Raw genomic sequence first — 25,265 nt, forward strand, 5'->3', positions numbered from 1 at the left:
ACCATATCTAGGGCCAGGCCCCGGGGCCCAGCTGGGGAGCGCAGGGTGGGTAGGGCGGGTGGGTAGGTGGGCGGAGGGATGGCTCAACACACAGACGCTGTCATCCAGAGATGAAGGAAGGAACACGGGCCGTGACGGATCCTTCTCCACCAGCAGCAGAAGAAGGGAAGGTTTGAAAGCTGATGGTGACAGCTTCCTGGCTCACCCCCTTTTAGCTATTCTTGACACAGTGACTTTATAATTAAAGTCCCCTCAGGAGGAGTCATGGGGAGATGGAGGAGGAAGGAAAAGAAGGAGCTGCAGGGAAGCTACCTGGGCCACTCTGCGTGGTCACAGCACCTCCTCGCCTGCAGGGAATCGGCTTCAAACGGACCCCCTCAACTACCTACAGCTACCTTCCTCTCTACCTGGGACATTCCAAGTTTCCTCTGGACTCCAAAACAGGTGACCCATGTGCAGGGATGGGGCAGGGAGGACCTGGGGCAGGCAGTTCCCCACCACCACCACCTGTGAGACTGGTCATCCCATCACAGGCAACATCCTCCTTTTGCCCCTAGTATGCCAAACCAATTTATCTTTGTTCCACCTGCACTGACAAGTGCAAAACAGTCAGGAAGCATTGCCCCAGGGCACCAGACTCTGAGATCTGTGGGTCCAAGGAAACAATGCTTCAAAAGCCTTCAATGACTTTCAGTAGAAGTCAACAGGCAGCACTGGAGACTGGCTTCTGCTTCTCCATGGAGCCCCAAGAGACTTGAGTCCAGGGTTTGCAAGGAAATAGAAAACACTCATAAGGCCAGGGACAGAGAACGTGGACGAGGTGAACGCTAATCAGATGATGATCAGGATTTAAGGAAGAATTTCCGTCAAGGAAGGAGGCAGATACCCCAGTGAAATCCCAGCAGCTGGTCCAGGCTCCTTGTTGAGGTGAGGGTTAGCCAAGGAAATAACCCCAGTGAAATAATAACGTCCATCAGTACCCACATTTTATAGGTGAGAAGGCCCTGAGAGGTATATAACTCAGTCCAAGGTGAGAGCCAGCCAGGATCCAGGTCCTGGCCTCCTGCCTCCTACCTCCTCTGGCTTGCTCGCTCTCTCCCACACCAGAGCTTTTCCCCTTTGGAAGATTCCTACCGGCTCAGGAATTCCAAAGAGACATCTCCTCGTGACTATAATCAAACCGTGGAGTCAAGTCAGAAATGCAAAACGAGACATTTTAAGGAGTTCTTGTTTTTTAACCTTCCTAAGAAATTCTGACATTTCCTCTTCTCCGAGTCAGAAAACCAGATGATGAAGTTTCCCCACTCATGGTTGGGGGCAGCCTCCACGTGCCAGGGCTGACACCACCACAACAAGGGCGCCCCTTGCAGCAGAGTGAGGAGGGCAGCCTGCAGCCTGTCCCCTGCCCATCCCTGGGACGAGACCCTGCACCTGAATCCATCCCACCTGTGCGCCCAGAGTCCCTGGTACAGCTCCAAGACCAGGAGGAGGGAAGCCCACATTTTGGTAAAACATCAGGAGAGGAAACAATGCTTCTGTGGGCCTGGGTGGCGTAGTTGGTTGAGTGTCTAACTCTTGGTTTAGACTCAGGCCATGACCTCAGGGTCCTGGGAATGACCTATATTGGGCTCCATGCTCAGTGGGGAGTCTGCTTGAGATTCTCTCTCCCTCACCCTTTGCCCCCTGTCTTGCTTTCTCTTTCACTCTCTTGTTCTCTCTCAAATAAATAAAGCCTTAAAAAAGAAAATTAAAGGAAAGGAGAAGAGGAAAGTACATCACCATGGATTTTCTATTAAATATATTAATACTCATCAATGTCAACACACTCTCTGAAATTGTGTGAAAGATCCAAATGACCCTTTGAATTCTCCCTCTTAGGAAGGTTAATTTGGGAAGTGGGAGGGAGAAAATTGGCACCAGGCTCCTTTCGGAGATGGAATTGGCAGCCCCTGTTGAGAGTTGGTGACAGGGAGGAAGGGCACGCCACATGGAAGGTCCTAATGAACTCCCCAGGGAAAAGGATGCCTTTCTGGGGCCATGCTGTCCTGTCTCCCCAAGGCCCTTGGGAAGGTCTGCAGGGGGCATGCAGGAAGAGTGGGATTTGGGGGAAAATCAGGAAGGAGTTTGAGGCCACTTTGGCTCTGCAACAGGACAAAGTAAAAGCACATCCCTGAAACACAGCGCATAGACTGAGAATTTGGCAGAGCTGAGAAACCGCAGCTGGGGACAGCTATGAGACCGGACCCTTCCTGGGGACTGCACATACCGTGGGGGAAGACACAGGACGTCTCCAAGAATGTGGAATTGAGATGAGAGGTGTTTTTGTAGCTTTTAAGAGGCAAGGGCCACTGTATCGAGATCTGGGTTATAGAAAAATATTATTGTTCTTATTTTAGAAATGAGGAAGTTGAGAAATTCAGGGCCCAGAACTCCTGAGCGCCAGTAAGCTCAGAAGGAGCCAAGGCCACAGGGTAGCTGATAAAAACCTGCTCCCAGCTGTACTGGGAGAAAGTATGTTCCAGCCTAGGAGGGAGCCCTCTGTTCATACCATTTGCAGCACGGGCCATCTCTCTGGCCTGGGTTTTGAAAGAAAAAAAAAAAAAAAAAAAAGAAAGATGCTGACAAACTGGAGCATGACCAGAGGTGGCACCCAGGATGACATCAGATCAGGTCCTAGAAGGGACGGCTGCAGAAACAGACTGCTCCAGCTGGGAGAAAGGGACACGGGGTGGGGGGTGCAGGACGGGATGAGGTCTGTCTTCAGCTAACCAATGGGTACTACCGGGCAAGAAGGAAAGCTCAATCTGTGTTGGCCCCAGGGGTACGGAGGGGGCAGAGGAAGGCCTGAGGAGCGAATTTCACAAGAGCACATTTCAGCCCAACATAAAGAACTTCATAAAAGAGGAAGCTGCTAGAAAAACAGGAGTAGCAGCGACTTTGCAAGGCACCTGCACTCAGATATGGGCTTCCCGTTCCCAAACCACTTGGTGCTTAATCTCTTCAACACAGACCTGTAATATTTAGAAAACTGTAAGACAGAAAACAGAAATCGTTCCTAATCTCACTGCCCAGAGATAACCACAACAATCCCTAACAGTCTGGAAGCATTTCTTTCGAGATGTTCATCTATGAGATGTACACGTGTATTTTTTTTTAACCAGTTGGAATCCTATTACATAGATAAAATGTATTTTCCACTTAACATATTATGATCTTTTTCTCATATTAAAAACGCAGTGGAAAATTCCATCATATTATTGTACCCATAAACTATTTGCTCACCCTCCTCCCTCTTATTATCTTAGTATTTGGGACCTTTTAACATTTTTTTTTTCACTGTTGTAAGCAACATTGCAGTCAACAGAAATCTTCACTGCCATCTTTGGTTACTTCTTAAGGAAAGAGCCCAAAGTTTACGGCTTTACGCTGCCGGCTTCACGCTGCCAAACTGCTTTCCAGAAAGGTTATACCAGTGTCTGCTTGCATCGGCGGTGGGTGAGCGTGCCCAACGATTCACGGGCTTGCCAAGATCACCTCAAGGTTTCCCTGAAAAGAGTACTCCTCCATTTGAGATGAGATTGGATATGTCGCTTTTCAGGAATGCGTCTGTTCTAGGCCTACTTATGACAAAAAAAGGTAGGAACTCTGTCTCACACACACACAGGCTGGCACGCATGCTAATTCCGTGTTCTTTGGAAACTCTGGCAATATTTCCAGACCTCAGAGGACCTCGACACAAATCTACCCAATTGAAAAAGAGATGCATCCCTCCTTGTGTGGCAAGGCAGCTTCTTGAGGCCGGGATCCCGGGTCCAGTCAGGACCACAGAGGGCTCTGTGGTTTCCAAGGCCCTTCCCACCCCGACCATCTACCCGTTAGTCCACCTGCGTGTGCCTCCCTGAGAATCCGGGGATGCAACAGAGCAGGGGAACCAGAGAGAGGGCAGGACAAGGGAAATCGCTGTTGCAGGATACACTGGGATAAAACGAGGTGTTGGGAGAGGTGCAGGAGGCGGTGGCAGCTGGTGAGCCCGACCCCCTGCGCAGCACACCCTCTGTTCCCCCGGTCCCATGGGGGAGCCCCCAGGAGCACCTGGAGATCGGCTTTCCCTCTCAGTTTTCCCACTCACCTATGACCTGGGCTCCCAGCTTTCTCTTGTCATTTGAACTGGAACTGTGAGTGGATCTCTCAAAGCAGGTAATTACCTAGGCCTCTCCCCCATCCCCAAGTCACTTGTCCCTCCCCAACTGGCCTGTGACATTGACTCACTGCCCCGCAGGATGAAAGGACAGATGGACAGCTGCCAGGACCCTCCCCAGCTCCCAGCTCTTAAGGAGGATGGTGGAGCCAGGGGCCTCCCAGCCTCATGAATATCAGGTTTTCTTCATTTCCAGCAGCTTCCCGCTGGCTCTCCAGACTCTCATTAAACCAGGAAACAGATTACAAGGGGATCCCAAAGCGGACAGATCTCTCCTCCTCTTATGTTTGTACACTTTGAACCACTGCTGTTATCAGTTCTCGAGCACCAACCCTGCCCGAGGTGGCCCCAGGCAGAGGGCACAGGAACAGGTCGTGAAGAACATCACTGATCTGTGGGTATGTGTGCCAGCCCCTCCCCAGCTCCACCAACAAAGACTCCTTGGGATCAGCCCCCAAATCCCACACTCACAAACAATCCACTCTCTCTGCACTCCCAGACCCCCGGTCCTGGCATGTCATGGGTGCGGGGGACCCCAAAGTGTGACCCCGCCCTTCACCCCCACACTCTGCGTGTATCGTGTTGAAATAAGCACTTGGCTAATGAACTATATCCCGCTTATAGAAAAGGGTAAAAATAATATAAGATCAGCCATGTTTATTTTGGCTATATTTTCTTCAGATCTTTTTAAGACATAAGACATTCTGCAAACAGTTGTATTTCCCTCAGCAAGAGCCCATTGCCTCCTTCCTCAGAGGTAAGCGCTACCCTAAATATGGTGTTTATCATCCTCATGCATGTTTTTATACTTTTGCTACATATGTATATATCCAGAAACAATGCAAGGGACTGCTTTGCATGTTTTCAAACTTTACACAAATGGTACCATAATGTACGCATCCTTCTGCGATTTGCTTTTTTTCCCCGCTCAACATTTTTTTCGTGACATGTCCAGGCTGATTTGTAAAGCTCTGCTTCATGCATTTCCCCTGCAGTATAGTATTTCATTGTCAAAATCTGGGAGATTTAATTTACTCATATTGGTTTCCAATTTTTTGCTATCACAAACACAGTTGCCATGACAATTCCTGTTTTGCCCATATGCAAGCAGGAGATTCTTTAAGGAACATACATGTTGGAGCTCTTTTGTTGACATGTCTGTCTCCCCAAGCAGGACACTGTCACTGTGCCCCCAGTGCCCAGTATGATGGGGGCCCATGGGGCCCAAAGAGCATGTGGAATTGAACCAAGCTGAAAGGGATGTAGGGAATCATCTATTCCAGCCCCATCACTTACAGCTGAAGAAATGGAGATCCAGAGAAGGGACATAGAATCAGATCATGAGAGAGTGGAGCAGGAAACCTGTGCCCCTTCCCCCCATTCTGGCTCAGTCTCTATCACATTCTGGGGGGGTTGGTAACAGTCAGGTAGCGATCCAAACAAGAGAGGGAAAGGCAAAGAGCAGAGAGCCGTTCAAGAGATCGTACCTGGACCCAGGCACTCCCAGCCTGGAGGGTGGTCTCACACTTGGACACCCCCCGCCGCTCCGGATGAGGCCTCATACCTGGACATTCAGCTTGAGACCTCAGATCTGGACACCCTGCACCTAGACCGAAGCCTGACTTTTATGGTCTTGTTTGATGTAGCACTGCCAGCCCAGTGACCCGAGAGACCCAGACGTATGGCCTAGAGGTGAAGAGCAGGCCCAAGCATCACATGACTTGGGATTGAGTCCCCGCTGTACATCTTACTAACTGTGTGGCCTTGGGTGAGATATTTCATCTCTATGTGCTTCCTTTTCTTCATCTTTAAAGCAGGCTAGTAATCCCTGCCACCTTAGCATGACATTGGGAGGACTACACAAGGCCGTCTGTATAAAGTAATTCACACCGTGCCTGGCACATGGCAAGTGCTGTGGGTTTTGTTATCACCCTCCTCTCCAAATTCCATGCAAGTAAGTGCAGCACCCAGGCACCCTGCGTAGCATCGCCTCACCTCCCACTCTGACTCTACTACCTGGCCTTGGGCAAACACTTCCCAGTTTCCTCATACTATCACTTTATTTATCCAGTTGTATAATTGCTGGTGGGGTAGAGCCTCTGCCCATTCATCATGGGTCACAGACTATGTAGAAACAGAAAATATCTCTGTCTTTAAAATGTGAAGTCACATCTGTAATGGTGCCTGGCTCAGCATCTGGCCCACAGTCCAGAAGCTGAATCACTGCTGGCCCGTGGTGCATCCCCTAGTATAGGAGGGACTGGTGGGAGACCTCTCCAAGCCCATGTGCTCATCTAAACTGGGAATGACCATTCCATGCTGTGCAGAAACCTTCTGAGAGTCAAAGTATAATATATATAAAGTACGCTATGAACTGTAAAAGCACAATACAAATTTAACTCACTAATATCATAAAAAGAAAGAGACTGTTTAGCTTGTCTTTAATCCCTATACTGCTTAGACTCTGAGGCCCGCCGGCCTGCTTGCCTGCCTGAAGGATGGATCCCCAGTGATAATTCCTGGGAAGTTCAAGGGTAGACATAGACTTCAGGAGATGGAGACAGATGATCTCCACATTTCTGGGAACATCCTTCATCGCTGAAGACCAAACTCCCCAAAGTCCTGACCATTCCCTGCTCACAATCTTCACTGGCTCCCCACTGACCTTTTGTTACATACAGTTCAGTACAGCATCAATGACTCCCCACCCTTAAATGTATCCTGAGCTCCCTGAAGAGCACACAGCCTTTGTTCTCAGCACTCTGGCACTTTACCCCAGTGGCCTCCTGTATGCAGAGCAGGGGTTTCCCACCCAGCTCCTCACTAGAATCACCTAGGGGGCTTTCACAAATACAGATGACTGGGTCTTACCCTCCAGGGACCCAGACTTAATTGTTTGAGATGGGCCTGGACAGTGTTTTTTTAAAGGCTCCCTAGGTGACTCTAAAGTTGAGAACTGACAGGTCTAGAACACTCTCCCTGCAGGAGCACGGTCTGCCAAAACAATCCATTCCCCAGGACCCATGGGAAATGCTGCTTCTTATGTGGCGCCTGCTCTAACCACACGAGACAGGGCTCCCAACCTCTGAGCCCCCAGAGGCTGTGCCTCTCCTGTGCCCTAATCATACTCTGCCTCGTTGGGGTCACCTGTGTCTCAAGCTCAACCTGTTTACTAGGCAGCAAGCCCCTCAAAGGCAGACTCAGTTTGCTACATCTTCTAGGCCTCCGCCCACCCTCCCTAGCCCTATACCTCATAGTTCTCATCAAATAGCCATTGATCCGAGGCTGTCCACAAAATGCACAAAACCTAATTCATTCTCAATTCAGCCCAGAAGATGAAGAGGGAAACTGGGTACTGTCCTCTGGTCAGGAGAAAAGGCCAAAATCTGTACACTCACCCAGACACACTCCTGAGCTCCATGCTCCTATGGTGATGCCCTTCTCTTGGGTCTCTGCTCTGGGGTACACCTGGGAGTCTACACAGGTGAGTGAGTCTCCTCTTTCCAGGGGCAAACTATTAGTGTGAACACATGAAAAGATGCTCATCATCACTCATCATCAGGGAAACGCAAATCAAAACCACAATGAGATATCACCTCACACCTGACCGAATGGCTAAAATCAACAAGACAAGAAACATCAGGTGTTGGCAAGGACAGGGAGAAAGGAGAACCTTCTAGCGTTACTGGTGGGAATGCAAACCGGTGCCACCTCTAGGGACAACAGCATGAAGGGTCCTCAGAAAGTTCAAAATAGAGCTACCCTAGCATCCAGCAATCACACTACTAGGTATTTACCCAAAGGATACAAAAAAAAAAAAAAAAAAAAAAACCAATTAAAAGGAAGACACGGACCCCAAGTTTACAGCAGCATTATCTTATGGAAATAGCAACTTATGGAAACAGTCTAAGTGCCCAGGGATCGATGAATGGATAGAGAAGATGTGGTATGTATATACAATGGAATATCACTTGCCCAGAAGAAAGAATGAAATCCTGCCATTTGCAATGACAGGGATGGAGCTAGAGAGGATAATGCTAAATGAAATAAGTCAGGCAGAGAAAGACAAATACCATGTGATTTCATTCATACGTGGAATTTAAGAAATAAAACAAGAAAAAGGACAAAAAGAGAGAGGCAAACCAAGAAACAGATTCTTAATTAAGGAGAATAAACTGATGGTCACAAGAGAGGAAGGGGGGGTAATGAGTGAAACAAGTGATGGGGATGAAGGAGGACACTTACTGAATCACTGTATTGTACACCTGAAACTAAGTTCACACTGGATGTTAAACCAGAATTTAAAGAAAAACTGAGTGTGAGTACACATACGTACATATTCAATATGTACAAATCATGTCATGCATACTATTTATACACATACACATTTTAATTAAAAATGAGTTTCTTTGGTGTGTAAAAAGAGGAATTTCTCCAAATCCCTTGAGAGCCTCAAGCAAAGACCCTTGGGAATCACGGTCTACATAACATAGCATCTTTCACACAGGAAGTGCTCAAAAAATATTTACTAAATTAAATAATGAACTGAAAATCCAACCACTGATTGTTGCTCATGCCAATATAGCCATTTAGACAGATTCAGGGGATGAAGCCAATGTAAGATATGGCATTGCCAGCTACAGCCTGATGGAGTCTGTGCCTTTTCCTGGGTGCAAGCCCTGAGGAGGTACAATCGCCTCTCTAGGCTTGTGTCAGGAACAGCAGACTCTGAAATACCCTAGGTACAAGCCTTTTCTGGGTCCCACCCCGAGGGGTGGTGAAGAGGGCCCCCAGGCATATGCTCTCAGAAGGGATTCCTTTGCTTGACAAGGTCTCAGCCAGCCCACCAGACCACCACGCAGAGGATGAGGGTCATCCGGCATCTGGCGGTCTCCAGTGCCCATAAGTAGCTGACCTCAAAGCCCAGGCTCCACTCCCCACTCCACCTCCACTCTCATAAGCTTCGCTCTTTCACTCTGTCATCTGCTCTGCAGACTCTCTAGGATTCCAGCAGATTCCATGTTCCTAAAGATGTGGGTGTTCAGGTATGTTCTGATCCTGACATGGAGGGGAGAAGCCTCTAGGTGTGAGAGAAAAAAACTGAGTTTAGAGGCTTTTGTGCCAGCCTCTGAGCTCCCACTGCCAGTCTGGATGCAGAAGGCTGCTCCTGGTTCTACCCATTCAGCATTCCACGGAGAAGGGCAGGCCTCAGCTGACAAAGGCCCATGCCTAGGTTCCTGAAGTTTCTGGGCACAACAAGATGCCTGCTAGAACACAAAAGCCAACATAAGATTAGGGCCTTCTGGGAAATACCCTGCCCCGACATGAGGGTCTGTCTCCCCAACATTCTACCCCTCCCTATGCGTTCAGACCTGAAGGCCAAGTGACACCACCCACCCATGTAATAAGATCCCAGCTCAGGGATGCCAGGATGACTCAGTGGTCGAGTGCCTTTGGCTCAGGTCGTGATCTTGAGGTCCTGGGATCGAGTCCCACATCGGGCTCCCTGTGGGGAGCCTGCTTCTCCCTCTACCTATGTCTCTGCCTCTCTCATGAATAAATAAAATCTTCAAAAAATTTTTTTAAAATTTAAAAAAAGACCCCAGCTCAGTTCCATATTCACTCCTAGTTGCTCACCCCTAGATACCCACAATCAGACACCCACCGTCGGATGCTTCCACCAACTCGCTCACTCCTCCTGGAGCCTTTCCTGCCCTGGAGGAAATGACTAATCCTGGAACAGTTACCCTGCATGTCCAATCAGCCACAAAACAAAGTTGACAACCTACATATAAAGGATCCATAGGTTACAAACAAAAAACACCAAAAAAAAAAAAAAAAAACCCAGATCTATATAGAAAAATGTTAACTATACATGGAAAATAGATTTTTCTCCATACAGAAAAAGTACTTGACTTCTAATCTTCACAACTGCTGAAAAGAAGGCTCAGAGAGATCAAAGGACCCCAAGGTGACATGACAAGTAAGTGGAATTGGTCTCACCAGGCCAGAGCCTATATACTCTCAGCTTTGCTCTATAGCTTTGTTCCCTCAAGAAGAGGCTCTGAGCAAGCCCTGCTAATCTGAGGCATAACGGGACCAAACAAGGGCTTGACCAGCAGCCATACCCTTCCAAATCCGAAGGTCAGTCACCACCACCACCACCACCCCCTTAAACCTCCCTGGTAGCCATTCAACAAACCATGTCTGCATACCTACTCTATGCTGGGGCACAGTGAGGCTTGTGGCATTGTGGACACAGACTCCGCGCCCACAGCTACACAGCACAGGCCCCTGCTTGGTACCACAACCCTGTACCCACACGGCTCAGGTCCTGGCCTGTGAGGTCTCCTTGATATGCAACAGAGTTCAAAATCACAGGCTTGGCAGGACGTTCCATCTATACATAGCTCTACCATTCTGTAAGCACCGTTGGCTTCTTCTGAATAAACGCTACCCTACATTAAATGCCAGAATTCGGCAAGCAATACCGCATGTTTGCAATGAGATTGAGAACTAAAGGCAAGATTGATTCTGATGTGAACACCAGCAAAGCAAATGGGTTTTTGAAAACCCTATAATTTCCCTGCAACCCTTGACTTCACTAAACACACATTTTTAGACTACAGCACAGTTAGGTAGGCATTAAACAAAAATGAGGTAGTCTAATGATGATTTATGTGTAGGATAACCTTCTATAAAGAATCCCGCTCTGATTTCAGGGTAACTTACAGAGGTGCCAACTTAACCAAACAATGCCACTTGCTCCACGTCCACTGCCACGGCATGATCTCAGGGCAAAGCGTTTGCCTGCAATTGTCTTAAATCTGCAGAAATTCACCCAGTGGGTGCTCTGGAAATGCGGCACCTGCCATGAACTAAATGGAAAAGCAAAACACGACACATGCATACACCGCCAGAGGCACCTGTGAACACAGACTATTTTGCTTGACTGTGGAGCCGTGGCTGATGGTTCTGGAACCAACCAACTGGCGCGCAACTGCAGAGCAGCCTGCCTGCCGGGAGATTGGAAGGGGTACCGGGGAGTTGTGGGCCTGCAGTCCAGGTGGGGCCTCATGGGTTCCCGAGGTGCAGGCATCAAACTGGAGTCCCTGTATCCCCCTTCCTGGCTCCCTCAGATGGAATTGAAAGACTCAGTCAAATGATGCCTATAAACGGGCTTTGTAAACCAGCGAGCTCTGTACAGAGGAAAGGTAACACAGGCCACAGGGCATGGCTTAAGAGGTGGCCCAAGTTATCTCTAGGAGCTGACATCACACTACCCTGGGCCCAGATCCTCACTCTGTGGCCTTGAGCAGACGCCAGAGCTTGCTATGCCTCAGTCTCCTCATCTGCAAAATGGAGCTCATAATGCCAGCCACTATACAAGACACTGTCGAGGATAAAACAAAATGACTCATGAAAAGCACCGATCACCTAAGAGTGCAATGATGGATCACTTCTTTTCTTATTAATCATGATAATCACCATGATTCTCATCTCAGTTCAGGCCCTCCGACTAGGGAGAGAATCCCTCTGCTGTTTCTGAATGTCTCCCTGTCATCTCGAACCTGCAAAGGGTGGTTTATGGCTTTAAAAGGTAGGATTTTCTCTCTGCACCCCAAAGGAAGAAATTAAGGCTGTCTTAACCTGATGCCCCTTCCCCATCAAAGCAAACAATAAACAAGCAACAACACTAAAATCAAGGGCCGGCTGCCTTTTTCTCTCTGCAACTGCCTTGGTGAGAAAGTGGCAATTGCCTAGTGTTCCTGAGACTCCCTCAGGCTGGAAGCACGAAAGCCTGTCATAGGAAAAGAGTCTGGTGTTGGGGTCCAAGTGCGAGGCTCTGCCACTGAGAAGCTGTGTGACCTGGAGCAAGTGGCTTGGCCTCTCTGAATCTCATTTTCTTTATACCTACGATGGGGGTGGCAGGCCTGCCTCGGAGAGTTAAGAGGAGAATTCAATGAGAGGCTATGCAGGTACCTGCCGCAGGGCCCCGCAGACACACGTGTCTTTTTTTTTTTTTAATTTTTTATTTATTTATGATAGTCACAGAGAGAGAGAGAGAGAGAGAGGCAGAGACACAGGCAGAGGGAGAAGCAGGCTCCATGCACCGGGAGCCCGACGTGGGATTCAATCCCGGGTCTCCAGGATTGCGCCCTGGGCCAAAGGCAGGTGCCAAACCGCTGCGCCACCCAGGGATCCCGACACACGTGTCTTAATACACGTTTACGTCCTCCTCTTTTCCTTCTCTCCTGTGTGCGCCCCCAAGCCTCGTTGCACCTGCTTCCTCGCCTGTAAAGTGGGGAAGGCAATAGGGGTTACCGTGAAGAGCAAATGAGATCATGTGAAAGCACTTTCTATGCTGGACGGCGTCATGGAGATACTAGTTAATATCGAACCAGGGTTTGAGCACATTGAGATTAGACCAGGCAGTTTGAGGAAGGGATCTCTGCTGCGCTGGCACCAAACCACATGCCTTCATTACCTTCCCTCAACATAATTTTTATCGGATACCGTGCAAGGCACAACTGAATACAGATGAAAACCACAACATCTTGGTCGTTTGTTTCCCTCATTCTGCCCAGATCCCATCACAGACTGTTGGACTTAAAAATGCCACAGCGGCCCTCTATCTGGCCCTAGTCCCATATGGACACCTCGTGATCTCCTGTTCTGCTGCCAGCCCAGCACCCAGCACCCAACAAGGCCCAAGGCTGACAATGTCATGAACCTGGGGGATCATTTCCCCGCTGTGTTTAGGCCACCGCTTCTCCACCTGAGAATTCAAGTCTCCTCAGAGGCTTGATTTCCATCAAAAGCATTCCGCACACAGGGTTCATTATCCCCATTTTACAGATGAATAAACTGAGGCTTTGAAAGTAAGTCACCCAAGAGCACCAATTAGAACTAGCAGACCACAGCCTGCCTTCTTCCTGCTACATCCCACTACCTCTTCTAGCAACTGTCTGCTCCCATCTGTTACCCAATTTTCTACTGGGCTGTCTTGTGGATTTTTTTTTTTTTAAGATTTATTTATTCATGAGAGACACAGAGAGAGAAGCAAACATAGGCAGAGAGAGAAACAAGCTCCCTGCAGGGAGCCTGATGTGGGACTCGATCCCAGCACCCTGGGATCATGACCTGAGCCAAAGGCAGACACTTGACCACTGAGCTACCCAGGTGCCGCCCTTCTTGTGGATTTGCAGCAGTTTTTATATATTATTTATTTATTTATTTATTTATTTATTTATTTATTTATTTATTTTTATTATTTTCTTTTTTTGCAGCAGTTTTTAAAATACACTTTGCGTGTCCTGTTTTCACGGGGCGAGAGAATGTAGTGCTTAGGAGCATAAATAATGGAGTCTGAATGCATAAGGTTAAGCTGTGGCTCTACCATTTACCAACTTTAGGCAATTCACTTTGCTTCACTGTGCTTCAGTTTGTTCATCTCTAAACTGGGGGAGTAACAGTCCCCACCACATCAGATTGCTGTGAAGATCAAATGAGCTAAACACATGAAGTGCTTAGAACAGGGATCTGGCAACCAAAGAAGGGTTTAATATGTATGAGTCATTATTATGATGTTGCCCCTCCACACATACCTTTTTTTTTGTTCTAGAATTGGCAGGACGTTCGTGTCCTGGCATCCTTTTCAGACTGCTCTCACCACTTCACTCACCCTCCAAATCACTCCATCCTCTACTTGCCTGCCATTGCCTCTGCTGCCACCTCCACCCGAAGCACTCTTTCTGCCCCGTGACCCCAAGAATGTACTCCAAGACTGGACTGCAGGCCTCCCTTCCTCTCATGATGCCTCACTAGGCCACCATCAGAAAGCATCACGACACAATCTCTTCGTGGGAAAATACTACAACCCTTGTCTGGAGCTGCTAAAGGGAAGGCAGGTCCCAGGCAAGTGCGACTCCTCTGCAAGGCTTGACCCTGTGCCCATCACATGGCAGGGGCCCAAACCCCATTTGTCAAATTGCTTTGAGCACACATTAGCCCAGACTGACCATCCCAAGTCTTTTTCTCTGTGGCCCTAAATAGTCAAGAGTGGAGATCTTCAATTTTTAAATTTTTTTAAAAATTCTATTTATTTGAGACAGAGAGAGAGAGAGAACAAGAGAGAGCCGTGGGGGGAGGGGCAGAGGGAGAAGCAGACTCCCGGCTGAATAGGAAGTCAGATGTGGGGCTCGATCCCAGGACCCTGAGATCATGACCTGAGCCAAAGGCAGGCGGCTCCACTGACTGAGCCACCCAGGTGCCCCCCAGAGATTCCCAATTTTGCATCTAAACAGCAGAGCATCACAGGAGGAATCCATAGAAGCCATCTCTCTCTGAGTCACTCTGAAGCAGCTCAGTGAAATAAGACCAAGGACCACTCAACTTAAACCCTGTGATGCCACGGAGTTTCTTTGTGACCTTACATAGGCCTGCTTTCTTCTTCCTGCCACATGACAGTTCAGTGGGGAAGAGACTGGTATTTTGTCATCTCCGTTAATCATCTTCTATGAGACTGGAAGGGAGAGGGGTCTGGATAAAATATGGAGCCTGCCCTTGCTGGTTATATATTCTTGTAATGAAGATAACACAGATTTCAAATTTACAGGACAAAACACGGTTAGTGCCTTGAGCAAGGAACCCATAAAGTCTGGAGGGAGTTCACAAAAGGGTCCCCTCAAAGAAGGTTAATCAGGGTGATTTTTAAATCCATTCAAAGCAGAAATTGGGAAAGACATCATGGAAAAAGTGGTATCTGAGCCAGACTTTGAAAGATGGGCAGGTTTTAGATAGACAAAGAAGTCTGACAGTAAAAGCAAAGCACCCCCTGAACAGTTAAAATAACACACCCTGAGAATATCAGGAGAGAGGGGGTGAAGAAGTGGGGCCTGAGAACATATTGGTCTGGACCTGGGTTTATCAGCAAGTGTGGAGGCTGGGCTCCAGGACCTCCCAGGCCCTTCCAGCTCTGACAGTCTGTGACTCCATTCGTTTGTGGCCTAGATGCATCCAAACTGGTTTCCAGGCACCACCCAGCTCACTCCTGTCTGCGCCATCCCCTGTTCCAAGTTGGTGTAGACATATGGGATCGGAGGTAGTCTCAGTACCAGCCTGAGTGAAATGCAATTAATACGCTGAATCTGCATTCCAAAGCAAACCACGATCGTATGTGATTGTTTACTGTGTTGAGATTATCCATCCCTGTCCGTCAGAGCTGACAACATGAACGGAATCCTAAACTCTCAGATCAGGACGGTCTTTGTGTCTCCCCCTGGGCCAAAACCAGAGCCAGCGCCCAATAAAGCTCCCTTGTTAGAATAGTTGTTTTGTTCACTGATCTTTCAGCTGGAGATCTGCTGCCCTTCAGAGAAGCCAGAGCCTCTGGTCACTGAACACACAGCCAGAGGTCGGTGCAAGAGTGGGTGACACGTTTCGATCCCTGGGCAAGTGCAGAAGACAGGGACGGACCCTCCTCCCTTGTGAGAACCTGAGGACCGTCCATTCTCAATGAGGATCCTGCTCTGGAGAGGTAGCAGAAAGCAGAACCTGGAGGACCTGGGTTCAAACCCAGGCTGCAGCCTTTATAAGCTGCGTGACCTTGGGTAAGTTGCTTAATTGCCCTGGACTTCCGTGTCCTCATTTATGAAATTAGAAGGAAAAACAACAACAACAACAACAACAACAACAAAGCCAAAAAAATGTTATCTCTTCAAGGGTTATTGTGAGGATTAGAGATAATTTAGGTCTCAAAACATGATAGATATTATCATTAATCTTATTATTATTATGCTGTGACAGGTGCTCGGAGGGCCCTGGGGATAAAGAGATGGAGAGACACAGCTGTATCCCCTCCTGCAGCGAAGCAGACACAAACCACCACCTATCACACAAGAGGAAATGGTGGAAGTGCGCCAGAAATGGAGCCAGAGGAGCAGGAAGTTCCATCGGAAGGCCTCCTGGAAGGGGACACACGGTGGACCAAGCTCAAAGGCCAGAAGAGGAGGAAGGTAGCAATGAGGAGAGGAGAGGAGAGGTACAGAGGAGAGAGGCAACCAAATGAAAAGAGGTGTGGAAACCCAAGAACAGCCTGGAACCCTGAGGACCAACAGGAAGGGGGGCTCACCGACTCTTTCCTTGGGCAAAGGTGGGCTGCGGTCCAGGAGCACCACCCGCTAGCCAGGAAGGACCCCTCTGACCAGACTCCTCCCTGCCCCTGCCTCTCCCCTCCCCCAACGCCCAGGGTTCCCAGCCCGGCCTTCCAGAGCCCCATCCTCACAGACGAGGGAGCCGATCCAGGCTTGTCTTCCAGAGCACCGCGGACACATCTGGCCCGCATCTGAGCAGTGTCCAAAACTCCCCTCGGGGGCCCAGACAGCCAGTCAGGATGCTGGTGTAGAGCATGCTGGGAAACTCCCACAAGGAGCCCGCATCGATATAATCAGGTCTGGTGGAAATTAAAAGCTATTAGGAACAGGGCTAGATTTATCTTTATATCCAATAACATGCATCGTAATGGTGATCATGCAGATGGGAAATTAAACCGCATCTCGGCTTCACTGGAGGCCTTAATTTTTATTTATGCTTGTGCACAGCCCTTTTGCCCTCTTACCCCCCACCCCACTCACTGTGGAGAGCCAGTTCTCCTCAAGATCGAGGCCCCCAGGAGAACAGTAAACGGTAGGAACCTGCCAGCTCATAGGTGAGAGGCTCTGTGCTCTTACGTCTTTAAATAGCCCAATGGAAGGAAGAAAACCAGCTTGGAGAAAGGGAGTGGAGGGGCAGATATAGGAGGTAGCTCTGGGGAAAAGTACCATTCGGGGGAAAGGTTGCATTTTGGTTTCTCCAGCCTCTACCTGGGGAAAGCACGATCAAAAAGCTGCTTAGAGCTTCAGCAGGGAGGCTCACCTGCCCCTCCCAACTGGGGACAGCTGGGAAGGCTAACCTGCGAACAAATACCCAACTCACAGAGCTTGTTTGGGCACCAAGCCTTTAATTCCTTCCAAGCCCCCTCAGAGAGAAGTGTTGAAAGGCAGGCTCCTCGTTCGCAGGCCACCCCCTTGGGCCCTCTCCTCGAAGGGCATCTGCTCTCCTCAGGGAGATCTCTCCTGGGACCCTGAGTGACCTGCATGACCTCCCCATCCCTCCTCCTGCTCTCCAGCACCTGCTCCTGTTGGCCCTGTGGTCTGTGGAGGATCTGAACCCAGACCTGCATATCCAGAGATGAAAGTCAGCACTTTCCCTCTGCTCAAGAAGCCGACCCTAAGGCATCAGAGAGGAATAAAGGGCTCCTTGATCTTTCCTTAGCTCCAAGGCAATCTAATTATTAAATCTTCCCCCACCATGAGAAGCTGCCATCCAACCTCCAGACAACACACACACACACTCACACACACACTGGGTACAGTGTAAGTATGGATGGCAGAGAATCCTATTTTTATGAGGGAAAAAAACCAACAACAATAAACAATTTGCATTTTCCAAAATTACAGCATGCAGCATGTGAGCCCAAGTTCTGGCCTCTCATCTATGGAGGAAGCAAAAACCCAGTCTCTGGTTCTCATGGATTCCTCCGGGAACGTGTTAGTTGGATTTGTGTGCTTTGGAAAGTCCGTCCCTGGATCTAAAACATAGCTGTAGAAGGATCTAGAATGATTATGGATGGTGCCGAAGGGCTGGGCAGGGGAGGAGAATTCTCCAAGGCTATCATAAAGAAAGGGGTGCTACCAAACCAAAGTTTAGCGGAGTCCTGCAGATTAGCATCAAGCCCCCTTCCCTGGTAATTATGCCCTTTGGGGCCACCAGCCACGTCTTGACAACAAAGATAGCCCTGAAGCACCAACTACAAGGGTCGCCTTAGGGAAGCTCACTGCCTCCAGCTCCTGAGCACAGGAGTCAGGTAAACCTTCCTTCTCTCCAGTCTGAGCTGGACTTCATACCACCCCATGCCCGTCGCACTCACCCTTAACATCAATACTGTTCCCACATTCCTCCGGAACTCTTCCAACCATCTGCTCCTGCTCCCCTGGAACATTTAGTGAGCATCTGCCCTGCACGCACAAGGTGGTGCTTTAGAAGCCAGGGATGTGTGGATGAAAACAAGCCAGTTCCCACCCTGCAAAACTCAGTCTAAGGCTGAGGCGGGGGTACCCAGAGCCTGTTACACAGGAGAAATGGATACACTGCAACAGGAAAGAGCAGGATAAAGGGAAAGCACTCTTGCTCTTCCTCCTGCCCCTCCTCATCATCATCATTATCACCATCATTGCCAACAGCTCTCCTCAGTGGGCGGAACATTTTATATATATTAACTTCTTAAACCCTACACATAGGGTCATCATCCCCATTTCATTACAGTTGGGGAAACTGAGCCACTGTGGGACAAATGACTCGCCCAGCTGGTTAAACAGTGGAATGAGTCTCAACCCAGGCAGTCTCATCCCAGAGTCCAGGCTCTCCATCACCGCACTCAACTCGATTCCACAAAGCCAACACGGACTATTTTTACCCCCTTCCTGAGAGGAAATGTGTGCTGTAGACAATGCATGCCCTCCTTGTCAAGAGCCCACATTTAAAGCCTCAGAGGAACACTTTCCTGGATCCATCTGTATGGGTACTGGGAGGCAGCTATGTGCAGGATGAGTGCACAGGTTGAAAGAACAGACATGAGTTCAAGTCCTGGTCCCCTGCTTTTTTTTTTTTTTTTTTAAATTTTTATTTATTTATGATAGTCACCCAGAGAGAGAGAGAGAGAGGCAGAGACATAGGCAGAGGGAGAAGCAGGCTCCATGCAGCGAGCCTGACGTGGGATTCGACCCCGGGTCTCCAGGATCGCACCCTGGGCCAAAGGCAGGCGCCAAACCGCTGCGCCACCCAGGGATCCCCGCTGCGCCACCCAGGGATCCCTGGTCCCCTGCTTAATAGACACATTACCCAGAAGTTACTTGACTTCTGTGAGCATTTCCTCTTCTGCAAAGTGGAGGGGAAAAAAAATACACTTATGGACTTTTTAGGAGGATAAAATGAGATCACACATGAAAGTTTCTTAGCCAGTGCCTGGCATATAATAAGCACTCAAAGGAAAATAATTGTTATTTAATAATAATAATAATAAAATTAATGATCTTATTTTAACAAGTAGAACTCTTGGTCCATGCACTCAAGTGTGTAAGAAATACCACATTTCTTTATGTTCTGCAAAGCACTTTCAGTCTGATTCTGTTGGATAAACAGGACAATCTTCCTCATTGGGGCTTCCCCCAGGGATGCCAAGGTCTGGGGTCTCTCGCCAGCTGGGTATCCCTGCCTGCGTGATCCCTTTGGGTCTTGAGCTGTGCACCTCATGCCTTATTTGGACACAAGAACCCTGGCTCCAGTCCCAGACCCCATGGAGCCACACACAGCCACCCATTGTGGGGTCCAACTGCTTCCTCCAGCTGCACCCACTAAGCAGCCCACAGTCCCATCCCCATTCCTGGGATTCGTTCGTCTCCTGTTTGTTCCTTGTCCTCAGAGACTCTCTTCCCCAGCCAGAACACCCACCCTAACCTTTCCTATTAGCTTCTGGTTTTACAAAAGGCAGGAAGAGCAGCTGTCTTAAAGTAGATTCCGATTCCCATCCTGCTACAAGCTCCGAGGCCGGGAAACATAATGGCCTGGCCATCTGCTTGGAACTGAGAGTAGGAAAAAGTACCAGGAGCAAAACACAAATTAATGTCTCAAGAAGAGTATCCTGCCATGTTAGCTGTAAATATGCCTGAGCATTGGCGCTTCTCCTAGCTATGCATCAGAACCATGTAAAGAGCTTTAAAAATACCAACACACAGGTTCTTCTTCAGAGATACTGACTTGGGGTTGGTCCCAAGCATCAGTGTTTTCCAAGAGCTCCCCCAGGACTCAACCGTGTAGCAGGATGAAGAAGCCCAGCTTTACAGGTATCACGCACAGATGTCTGCCTCCCCCTAAGTAACCTGAAAACCTGGCAACTAGAATCATTTCATACGACCAACAATGGGACATGATTGCTGCAGGGGCGTTCGGCACCTGGTCAAGTTCCTCCATTTCACAGAAAGGAAAAACCAAGGTCCTCAGTCGAGAAAGGAGGAAGCAGCAGGAGAGTCCACGCAACGTGCTGAGATGAAGACAGCGATGCTGGACCAGTTGGGGGGGGGGGGGAGGAGGGGGACACCAGAGGCCTACTGGTCCTCTCTTGGGGGTTTCCAGACCTGATTTCCCTATAGAAAAGACAACCCTGTGTAGGGAAAAGGAACCAGTAACAGAGGGCTTGCTCTAACAAGGTGAACCTACAACACGGTACTAACCTCTTCCCCTGACACCAGGCAAGAGTGAGGCAAGAATCCTAATGGGGATCTTTAGCCAACTCATGATAAAAACAGTCCCATGTGCATGAAACTCAGGTCTGGTCCTCCGAGGATCCAGTGCTCAGTGCTCTGGTCATTCCATGCAGACCACAGCCAGCTCCTAGCTCCCCTCTCCCCATAGCCCTTCCCAGCGAAGGTGCTTCAAGCCTCACCTCCCATCACAAGGAGCAAGGGCAAGCGGACTCAGGAGCCAGGAAGGATGAGGACCCCACTCTTTTGGGGGAGTAGGGCCCATCCTGTGTCAGATGGGACATTTGCACACCCAGCAGAGGCCACCAGCACATGGGTTTTCAACGCCCCACACAGAGACATACCAAGCTGAGACCAACAATGCTTTTCGGCCAAAGCATCACCAGGACAGTAAGAATGAATCAGTCACCAGAACCAACCTCAAGAGCTCAGGTCAACAACCAACTCAGCACCTCTGCTTCATCTGCCCCTGTTTCACCCCTGCCCGCTATGGCCCCACAGTCCTGCCTTACCTGGAATGATGGAGACCGTGTCCTTCTCCCAGGACACAACGCTAACATATTCCTGCACTGAAGAGGGGATGAGGCACTTGAAGACGGCCACGTTTCCACGCATTGACCTTTGATCCTCCACCCGAACGGTGTAGGGTTCCCTGAAAACTGCAGAGAGAGGAAGGGGGCGGGAAAGAGGGGGTGTCACAAGGCTGGGACATGGTGGGGGCCCAAGGAGGGAACAGAGAGCCAGCTCAGCACCCCCAGGCCTTGCTCCCCATCATCTCCTCCCCCACCTCCCATTTAACCAGCCCAGAACTTCCTGCTGTGATCTGACTCCTGCCTGAGCAATCTCTTCCCTGTTCCACTGGGCAGCTTACCTCAGAAATATCTCATCTCCTCCTGCAAGGTCGTAAATCTGACATCTAACCTTTCTATTTTGAGTTTTTAACAAGCCATTAGATTGGAGCACCCTGAGGGCAGCCCCTAAATCCTGCATTGGGCTCTCACCCAACAAAAGGATATATAGGAAACAAGGAAATACGATAGAATTCCTCTAAGGAAACCACACTCAACTTCTTACCTTATTCCTGGGCCCAAGGTGGCAATCGTTTGGGGGCACGGTGACCATAATTTACCAAAAATAAAAACTGTGACACATGATCTAACCCACAGACTTCTCTGCCACCTTGATGTGAAAGGCAACCTGGGAAAAATGTCGTTGACGCATCAAACTTTCTGGAAGGGCTTGGTGGTGTCGAAGGACGAGGGAAGAGAATGTTTAAAACTATGATTGTTTCTGAAAATGGATGGTCTTCAAGATTCTCCAAAACAATCCTTCCTGTTTTTCCTACCTCCTGACACTGCCTACAGCCTCATCCCCAGCCTTGCCCCTCCCTCCAGAACTGTTCCTTCCTTCCCCTGCAGCATGTGCAGCTTGGGGTCTTCTGCCTCAGTCCCAAGGCTGGTATTGGGGGGCACTGTCACCTACAGCCACTCCACATCAGGTCCCATGGGCGGGCCAGCCTCTGCCTCTTCCATGTCCTCCTCTGCTTGGCCTCTTCCAGGCTCACTCCATCCTTCCACCCCTCCTGCCAAGCAGAGCTAGTGCATCCAGATCTCCGCTGCCTCCCGACCTTGTCCCTCAGCAGGCACCTGGGCAGCGTGCCCTCCTGCTCTCCCTGCCACGGTTGCCAGGGTGATGCTCGGGGCCCTGCAGCCCCTCTGGCTGTGCACCTGCAGCCCCTCCGGCTTCATCAAGAGCCACTTAATTGGCTGTGTCTCTAGTCAGGCCAGCCCTGCCTGGCCTCCCCAGGCCTCTCTCCTTTCCCATCTCCCTATGTGGTGATTGTGGTGGGGAAGAGATACAGCTGAGGTGGAGGAGAGGCGGGGAAGGCGGAGAGGAGTAAGCTGCTGTCAGTTCTCTGGGGCCAGTACACGGGAGGCCGAGGGGGGAGCCGACACAGGAGGGAAGCAACGTGGAAGACTAGAAAAAAACTGGGATTTATGTGCTGGGAGTCCCAGGGAGCCAGCAGAAGCCAGTGGTGAGAAGAGAGCAAGCATACCCAGCCTCCTCCTCCGGGCAGCTGAGTGACCCTGCACTACAGCCAGTTAACCTTCGGAGCCTCAGTTTCCTTATTTATAAAAGGACACAACAATGATGATGATGCACGTAGAAGATCTGACCCAGGAAAGCACCTCAAAGATGTTGCTTGTCCTTACAGCTACACAATGGGCTCAAATGTGCCCTTAGGCAAGCCACCTAACCCCTCCTTGTCTTAGTCTCTTATTTGTAAGAAACACTTTATAGGATTATTGTGAAAAGTGCCTCCTAACTCAGTGACAGGCACGTAACAGGAAATAGGCCATTATTTCCTCTTAGCCCAATCTTCCAGGTGCTGGAGGAGGCCAGAACTGCACCAAACCCTGGCCTCAGGGCTCCCACCCCAGCACCTGGTGGTGTCATGGGAACAGTGCAGAGGACCGACTCCTGAAAAGTAGTCCCATGGGGAGCCCCAGGATGGATGCCCTGAGCACGGTTCTGGGTTCTAAGGGCTCACATCTATCCCCAAGCAAGCCAATAGGATGAAGACCAGCTCTTTAATTAAGAGTGCCCACCCAAACTTCACCCTCTCTATATACCCATTCCTAGCTACTTGGAACCTTGGACTATGAGAGACACTCCTGAAGCAGAAGGACCCTGGAAGTGAGAGAACTTGCAGGATCTGTTCCTAGGCAGGCAGGTTGGGAGGCCTTCCCTGGCACCTCCTCTTCTCTGCCCCATACATCCACCAGTAAAGATGGCGCACCCAAGCCTGGTGTCATCACGGTGGGCTAACTAACACACCACCTGTCCTCTCCCACCCAAAAAGCCCTTCTAAGAGGACCATTCCCCAAACTTCAGGGTTCTCTTACTCTTTAAGGCACACCTTACAACTGATCATACACACCAGTGTCTCAGGACATCCTAATTAAGAGGAGCTGATCTAAGCCAATCCCTCGCCTCCTGACCCAACCCTGAGAAATGAGATTCTCTATTTTCTTTAAAGACAACAGCTGAAAACTCCTTACTTCCTTGCCTCCACCGACCCTTCCAAAGACCAATGTCCTTCACCGCTAAAATCTTCCTTTAGGAATTTTACCTAAATGCCAGTTCCCATGAGATATAGTATATTCAAAGATCCATCAACAGAATGGATAAATAAACATGGTAAAGTCGAACAACAGAACAACTACACAGCCATGACAATGAACAACCCCATTCAACGACGCACAGCAGCAGGGATAAATCCCACAAACATAATAGTGAGCAAAGGATTCAACAGAATACATACTGTAGGACTCCATTTATATAAAGTACAAAAATAGGCAAACACCTGTATTGTTAGAAGTCGGGACAATGGTTCCCCCCAGGGGAGTGGTGACAGAAAGAGCGTGAGGGGGGCTTCTGGGGTGCTGATATTGTGTATCTTGATCTCGATATTAAAGTTGGTGAAAATTCACCAAGCTATCTACTTATGTGCACTTTTCTTTAGCTATTTCAATAAAGGGGTTTTGAAAAGAAAGGATCTTGCTGGGTGTTTTCCAAGAACCAAGCACTGAAGCAACCACGTGATCTACATGAGCGCTATCTCAGTTAACCAGCCCAGGGAGTGATGATCAGGGCAGGTACCGGCATCAGCTTCGCAGAGGAGAAGATGCAGGCTCAGAGAAGTGTTCTCTTTGCCTAAGGACACACAGTAAGCAGGGAGCTAGGATTCCAAAGAACTAGAAAACTTCCCTTGAGAGAGGGACTCCTTCCACGCACCCACCCCCACCCCCCGAGCACGGCACACATGTGTCTTCAGAACGAGGGGCTGTAGCTGCTCCCCATCACTACTGCCCTTAAGACAGAGCTCCCCAGCAGGAAGCAGGTGGCTGGCGCCTTACCTGCTTTGACGCGGATGTTGGGGCTCCGGATCTTGCCGGCCGCATTCTCCGCGGTGCAGAAGTAGTCATTGTCGTGGATAAAGCTATTGAAGGCGGAGGGGGAGAAGGGGTAGAGCTGCAGCGTCCCGTTGGCGTGGACGTGCCGGATGTGCGGCACGTCGTATATGTCGTCCCCCGTGGCCAGGTACCATCGAAGGGCCGCGCTGGGGGAGCCCGCGGCCGGGCAGGGCACCACCACCCCCACGGAGCTGGAAAAGGTCACCTGCTGCAAGGAGTCATTTACAAAGTAGAGGCTGGTGCCAACATCTTCAGGGCGAGCTGTGGGGAAGGTGAGAGGAGAGGTTGGATCAGCCACGGTCCCATACTCACCTCCCACCACCCAGAGGCGTGTGTGCCCCATCCTCATTCATGGTTCAAAGGCCAGTCACCCAGGAAGCACTTACTGAGCGCTGACTATACCCTAGGCACCGGCAAGGAGAGATGTGAGACAGTTCCTGCCCCCTCCCACGAGTTTCCAGCCTAGCCCACAAATGGCAAAAGTTATAACATCTCACTTTCCAGGCCAAGCGAAGCCCACGGAGAAGAGGTTGGCCATCACTCTGCTAGGCTGAAGGGTCTGAAGCCATGATCCACTATTGGCACCCACTGTTGACATTAGGAGAGATGCTAATACTGCTTAGGTCATAAATATTTCTTGGGCACCTACTATACGGCAAGCAAGTACATGCCCATAACCTCCATGCCTCTATCTGCACAATCCTGAGAGGGCCTGGCATCAATCGCCTCTTT

General features: G+C 49.6%; 1 protein-coding gene across 2 annotated transcripts in view; it reads right to left on the bottom strand.

The window, feature by feature from the left end:
- The window catches only part of DSCAML1 (DS cell adhesion molecule like 1), a 344,894-nt gene that overhangs the window by 303,824 nt on the left and 15,805 nt on the right, over positions 1–25,265 (bottom strand). The window contains exons 2-4 of one of the 2 annotated variants that reach the window (XM_077893693.1): positions 24,739–24,794; positions 24,477–24,559; positions 21,069–21,215 (exon numbers count right to left, since the gene is read on the bottom strand). In XM_077893693.1, coding sequence (XP_077749819.1) covers positions 21,069–21,215; positions 24,477–24,559; positions 24,739–24,755 — 247 coding nt within the window. In that variant the 5' untranslated portion in view covers positions 24,756–24,794. Of the gene's footprint in view, positions 1–21,068; positions 21,216–24,476; positions 24,795–25,265 lie in introns of both variants that reach the window. The other variant, XM_077893692.1, reaches the window with a different exon arrangement.

This window comes from Canis aureus, chromosome 3, assembly GCF_053574225.1.
Source record: "Canis aureus isolate CA01 chromosome 3, VMU_Caureus_v.1.0, whole genome shotgun sequence".
Taxonomy (NCBI): Eukaryota; Metazoa; Chordata; class Mammalia; order Carnivora; family Canidae; genus Canis; species Canis aureus.